This window comes from Sphaeramia orbicularis, chromosome 6, assembly GCF_902148855.1.
Source record: "Sphaeramia orbicularis chromosome 6, fSphaOr1.1, whole genome shotgun sequence".
NCBI classification, from domain to species: domain Eukaryota; kingdom Metazoa; phylum Chordata; class Actinopteri; order Kurtiformes; family Apogonidae; genus Sphaeramia; species Sphaeramia orbicularis.
In genome coordinates, this window is record NC_043962.1 from 53099753 (window position 1) to 53106206 (window position 6454).

At 35.0% G+C, this 6454-nt stretch overlaps 1 protein-coding gene across 1 annotated transcript; it reads left to right on the top strand.

Moving 5' to 3' along the window:
- The first annotated feature begins 1497 nt into the window (after positions 1-1497).
- On the top strand, positions 1498-6233 carry LOC115421437 (solute carrier family 23 member 2-like). Its single transcript, XM_030137327.1, has 2 exons — positions 1498-1594; positions 5923-6233. Exons 1-2 carry the CDS (start codon positions 1546-1548, stop codon positions 6105-6107), a joined length of 234 nt encoding a protein of 77 aa, XP_029993187.1. The 5' UTR covers positions 1498-1545; the 3' UTR covers positions 6108-6233.
- Positions 6234-6454: the final 221 nt, after the last annotated feature.

Below are 6454 nucleotides of genomic sequence, written 5' to 3' on the forward strand. Positions count from 1 at the left end.
GGGGCATTATGAAAGCAGGGCATCGGACATGCAGGCATCCAGGGATTCAATGGCGCTCTGTACTACATCCATGTGCTGGTGATAGCACATGCCACATGAAAGGCCAGGCCTGATTCAGGAAATTGAAGTGCTATGCTGATCTACTGATTACAGGTAGTGACCCTTATTTACTGAGCAGCCATCCTCCAAAGACCTGGATGTGTGCAGACCTGCAGGCTTTACAGAGGTCCTGCCCTGTGAAGTCCTCATTATCTTAACGTCTTAACTCTGCCAGACCTGCCCCTTGTGCTCTGTCAGAGCAGCTCACTGTTCTTTGTACATTACTTTCATTTGTCTTCTAATATAATTTACTTCACTTCAAAAGCAATGAAGCACTTGCGATTAAAGAAAATCTTAATCCATAAAGACCCAGAGCTACTTATGTGGCAGTTCCCAAATGAATTTTTCTCTCTAGTTAACCTTTCTTAAGTGATTTATCATCATTTATCATATTACCCTCACTAGTTTGCATTTTCCACTGTAAATCTTGTACTTTTGTAAATTTAATTTCTTATAATTAATTGTAAAGGACCAGACACATTTATATAGAAGATATAACAAAATGCTTGCATAGTGAGATAAAATGACATTAGGACACAAGATGAAAATGAAATAGAACACATATAGCTGAAAACAATGTAAAGGATACCACAAGATGAAATCAGTATTAAAAATGCACCAAGGTGAAAACACCATAAAGTACAATAGATAGTTGGGGGCTGTGAAAGCTTTCCACCCTGTTTTAATGTGACCAAGGCTTCAGTTGTGAGAAATTAAACCCACTCTAAATAATGCATTAAAATCTTATTTATTTGTTTTACATATATATATATATATATATATATATATTATATATATATATAATATATAGATAGATAGATAGATAGATAGATAGATAGATATATAGATAGATACTTAGAATATAACAAGAATTTGGCTCAAAAAAAGTATTTTGTGTTTTCCAGAATCGTCCAGGATTCATCAGGAAATTGTTTTGGTCATATGATTTCACTGCAGTGGTTGCAGAAACAGCTCTAAACTAAAACCGTCCACACGAGACACAGCTTCAGACAGAGATTGTTTGCACTGAACTTGTAAACAGACCATCATATTTAAAGTCAAGTACATGTAATCGCTCATTGTAAAAAATATTGTTCATTCTCTTCATGTGGATCATATTAAAGTTTATACTGCAGAAGGTTCAGTGTCAGTGGGCCCAGCAGAACCAAGAGGCAGGTATGGGATCAGTCCAACCCAGTGGTTTTGTGTCCTGCAGGATTTATAGCCCCAGACCAATTTTGCTGTTGGTTTTGGTTTGAGGGGGGGCTGGCATTTTTACTTACCCTGACCTCTGACCTGTGCACGGAGGAGAAAACAGCAAGCAGAATCTGTCCATGAGATTTACAGCTGTCACACTGTTATGAAAGAGCTGCTGTTGTTAACAAATGACTTCATTTTCAGGTATAAAGGCTGGATCAAGTCATCGTCGTCCTCTTTACCACACACATGTTCATTGGAGGGTTCTTCGGGTTTATTCTCGACAATACCATTCCAGGTACGTTGGAGTGCAACCATACAATAACACTTGTGTTTCAGGAGGGTCTAAGCTGTGTGGGACGGCGTTTGTTGTTGCTCTGATTTGACTAAAACCTCTACATTTTTTGTATGATTTAAGCCCTAATATTTCAACAGTCTTTCGCAACATGACCTGGCTTTGGAAAGACTAAAGGGTGAGGTCAAGGGCATCACGGATGGACAGCCCACTACTTTTTGATTCGTAACTTTTGAACCAGACAAGTTTAAGACAAATATTACACATAATTGTAGAGGTCTACATGCTATCTTAAATATACTCAAAGGGCAAAATTTAGTTTCAAATATTTTAAATGAAAAATATCAAAAACGTCACGAATGGACAAAAATTAACGTCTATTTTTTGCAAGAATTACAAAGTTCTCAAAAGTGAAGTTCCTGTGTCATTTTCATCCTCAAATGTATTCAGTGTATACCTCAAACCCTCTATTTTACAACCTAATAAAATAAATATTCATAATAATAAAATATTTTATCACACCTAAATAGCAAGAGTCTTGAAAATGGCAGCTTCACGGATGGATAACAAAAGTAAATATCACATTAAACATTTTTGTATTTTAATTATCAATATCATATGCTTTTTTTTTTTTTTTTTTACTATATTTACAACGTACAAATAACATTAACATTATATTCAAATGTATTTTGCATAGATATACTGTATGCATTTATTAATTTTAAACACTGTGTTTAGAATATGACATAAATAATATAATAGTCAAATATCAATGTATTTGGGATAAATTTAGTTTTATGAGAGCTGACAAAATGAACCCAGAATGAATCACTTTACAAACATTCACACTCATAAAACTCCTCAAAAATTTTTTTTTCACAAATTTTTTCTCATTACAAAATACATTTTCCTGAGAATATAAGTAATTACCTACCCAAAAATATAAGTTTGGTGTAGATTATTTTAATTTAATTTTTTGACCAGATGTTAACCTTCCCTTGACTTCACCCTAAACACCTTTCCACATCCTTGGGGCATTTGAAAATGTCTCTGCAGCTTCAGCGTGACTAGACATGTTGTGATTTTCATCTTTTTTCTGACTTTTTCAGTCATTCTGATGCATGAGTGGAAAGGTATTGAGGGGACAGTTTCATTAGTGTTGGCAACATGTTACAGGAGAGGGCCTGTTACAATTAAATCCAACTTTCTTAACTTGTGAAAATATTCACAAACGTCATTTACATGTTTTCTGTGAAATAACATTCCCCTGAGTACATCTCTCTATTCTATAATATTAACCTCTTCTCTATATACATTTGATAAACATAACATCATAAAAGATCTAATATTTTGTTCTTGCTGCTTCAGAAAGAATCTACACAAAACCAGACTTTCTGCAGTTTGTCATTTACAACTGTTTACCATCTATTTTCCTCATTGGCGAAAAAAAAAAACACAAAACAAAACACACACACACAGGTTTAGTGTGGACCTGAACTTTTATCATTTTAAGTGCATGTATTGACCAGAGATAATCAAATTTGTATGGAGCTGCAAAAACTTTTGGAGCTCTTCAAATACCAGTTCTGCAGGCTGTTCAGTCTGAATTAGCCTGTCAACATTACAAACAGGTTTAACAGTGTTTATTCATGTGTTTTATTATTAAGTAACCACTCTGTATTCAGATATTTCTGATTATTAGTGGCTTATTCCATTGCATTTACATGAAATATGTGGTTTATTCAATTACAAAACTATATAATGACATTTGACATTTATTTATCCCAAACTAATTGTGTAATGGAGAAAAATCTGCATGTGTTGTATGTGTTTGACTGCAACAGTGTAAAAGAAATGTAAAGCCCAAACTCAATTTTTCTTTCCAGTCAGTTTTTAAAGTTGTATAATACACTGCAGCCCATCACGTTCTAATATTTGTGTTTTTATTCCTCTTTTTACACATCAGTAATCACTTTTGAGCAGGTACAACGATGACATACTGAGTCCCAGTTTCACTTAACCTACCAAGAATAAATCGCAGTCACAATCGATTCATAAAAAGAGGTAAAAATATTTTATTCCAGCTTCATGGGCAACAGTGTATAAGAATACCTGTAGACTCACAACACAAATACTTAATGTTAATAAAATACAATATAACAGGGTAACTTTACCCTGAGTCTAACCCCTGCAATATTCTGAAAAGCAGGAAAGAGGCTTCAGCTTCCTTGATCATCCAGCCAACTTTTGTTACTGTTTGACATTGGTCTAGGCCAGTGGTTCCCAACCTTTTTTGGCTCGTGACCCCATTTTAACATCACAAATTTCTGGTGATCCCAGACATTCAAAATGAAAAAGGAGATTTTTTTTTTTTTTTTTTGCTAAAATGAATTTGTTTTTGATCATGTAATGGTTTGCTATACTATGTTGCAAATAAACGTTGATTTTAGATGACATTTAGGCTATATATATGTATAATGCACCTTTTTGGTGTCTACTTCTCAGTTTCTCTTGGAGATGTCTTGGCGGGGCCAGCGAGTGAAGAAATCTTTCCATTCTCTGTTCGGTCCAGTTTTCTGACTGCAACTGTGTCCGGGCAGGTTGAAGCATAGTAACGCATGTGGTCACATGATCGGATCAATCAAGATATACCCTCTCAGATATTATATCCTGCATTTCATTTTAACTTGATTTTTATTAGGAAAAGTGTGTGGTGTTTAATTACAATGAAATATATATTGAATCATTAAAAAATGTTTTATTAGTAATTCTTTTTTATTTTTATAAATTACTAGAAATTTCAGGCAACCCACAAGGGGTTGCGACTCCAAGGTTGAAAAACACTGGATTTGCCAATTAAAACACATACAAATATTTTTTCCCCATGTGACTCAAATGCAGTGTTTTGGGGTCGGGACCCCACGTGGGGTCGCCTAGAATTCAAATGGGGTCACCTGAAATTTCTAGTAATTGATAAAAGTGTAAAAAAAAAAAAAAGCAAAAACAAAAACAACTTACTAATAAAAATATATGGTGAGTTGAGAGAGACAATCACAATCCATAAAAGACATGACAAACTGTGAGTGTGAAGCACTGTGGTACTGTTTATCTGTCAAATGTTCATTGTGGTCAGTTTCAGATGCTGCAGCTCTTTCATAATTCATAGTTTGAGTTCTTGTTTGTTCAGTATTAATTGTCAGCCTTGTAAATACAAGCTGGACTGGCTGTACATATCCTGAACAAGGAAAATAAATTCTCTGTCTGTGCAGTAATCTACACCTGGCTTTTCTGCCTCTGTCCATAATAATATGCATTATATAGACTAAATGTTTCCTAAAGTTAACATTTATTTGCAACATAGTACAGCAAACTATTACATGATCAAAAACAAATTAATTTTAGCAAAAAAAAAAGTATATGTTTTGAATGTCTGGGGTCGCCAGAAATTTGTGATGTTAAAATGGGGTCATGAGCCAAAAAAGGTTGGGAAGCACTGCTCTAATGGTTCTGAATGGAGTAATATAACAGCCATACACTGAAGGACAGTTGGACTATACACCTCTGATTTGAAGTTGTTGACAGAGACATTCTAAAGTCCTATTCACACTCCTATTCAACTGTGTTTCACGTGGAACAAGCCACGTCTAGTTTTCTTGTTCTTCTTGTTAAGGTTCACCATTTACAGATAACTGTTAAGACTTACACAAACACCATAGCTGTCATGTATGTCATCTCTCACACTCCTAAAGGATGTGTCACAAAATGAGCCTCCTGATTTTCCATTGAAGACCTTTCATTATCATCACCAGTTTAATCTTGATAGTCCTTGGTAGGCTAAATAGATGACAAAGGAAACAAAAAACATAAGAGAGATGTTGATTTGCACAGAACTAATATTATGTTTGCTTAAACTGGGTAAGTAATTCACAGTGGAAAGTTCACAAATTACAAACATGGCTGATTCACACAGTACTGAGATCACAGATGACTTCTGCAAGGATTAAAAGTCACCCGGTTGTACTAGTCCTGTGTGAATAGGGCTAATTCCAAACAACTAACTTTACAACAGCATCACAGTGGGATGTTTCAAGAGGTTTAAAACAGGAAGTGACATGTTGATATGCTTTCACCTACAGCATTAATGTGTTTTATCACAATAAAGTCGCATAAATCAGTTACCGTTCACAATCAATAGTGTTTAATATTAGTTCTGTGACATTAACAGTAGTAAATTAAGTAAAGAGATATTATTTATCTATTCAATGGCATGCTCTTAGAATTCCCCTGAAAAGTATATACAGTAATTTAATATGATCTCCATTGTGTTCCAGGTACCGATAAGGAGCGAGGCATTAAAAATTGGCGGGACAAGGAGCACTTTGAGAGCCAGAAAATGTGTGACCAGTCCTGCTATGAGCTGCCGTACTGCAGCAGCCTCTTCAGACGCTTCAGGTGTTTCCAGTATCTGCCCTTCCTGCCATCTTATAAAACCACTCAAGAGGGGGCATACATGTAATGTGGGTATTTAAGAAGACAGAGCTGGTTTATTAGGCCTGTAAAAGCAAATGGTGGTTAAAGGATCAAGTCTGGGGATTTTCCATACTTCAATTATTGTCAACACATCCAGCATTTAACCATTTAGGATTCCTTGACTAAATGCAGTTTATTTTCCTACTATATATTTGATGGGTTGTTACACTAGAGATCACTTTAAATTACAGCTGTTTTATTATACATTCTGTGAGGGATGAAGGATGACAGAAATTGAGTTCACTTTCTTGAAGCAGCCTGAAAACTTATGGTAATTAGTGTCATGACTTTAGAAACTTCACATTGGCTATTTGTCTTTAGTAGCAGTCAACT

Bases quoted from the DNA above. Each gene is read 5' to 3' on its own strand.
- LOC115421437 (XM_030137327.1), top strand. From the start codon at position 1,546: ATGTTCATTGGAGGGTTCTTCGGGTTTATTCTCGACAATACCATTCCA. The intron at 1,595-5,922 runs GTACGTTGGAGT...ATTGTGTTCCAG, and splicing joins TCTCGACAATACCATTCCAG to GTACCGATAAGGAGCGAGGC.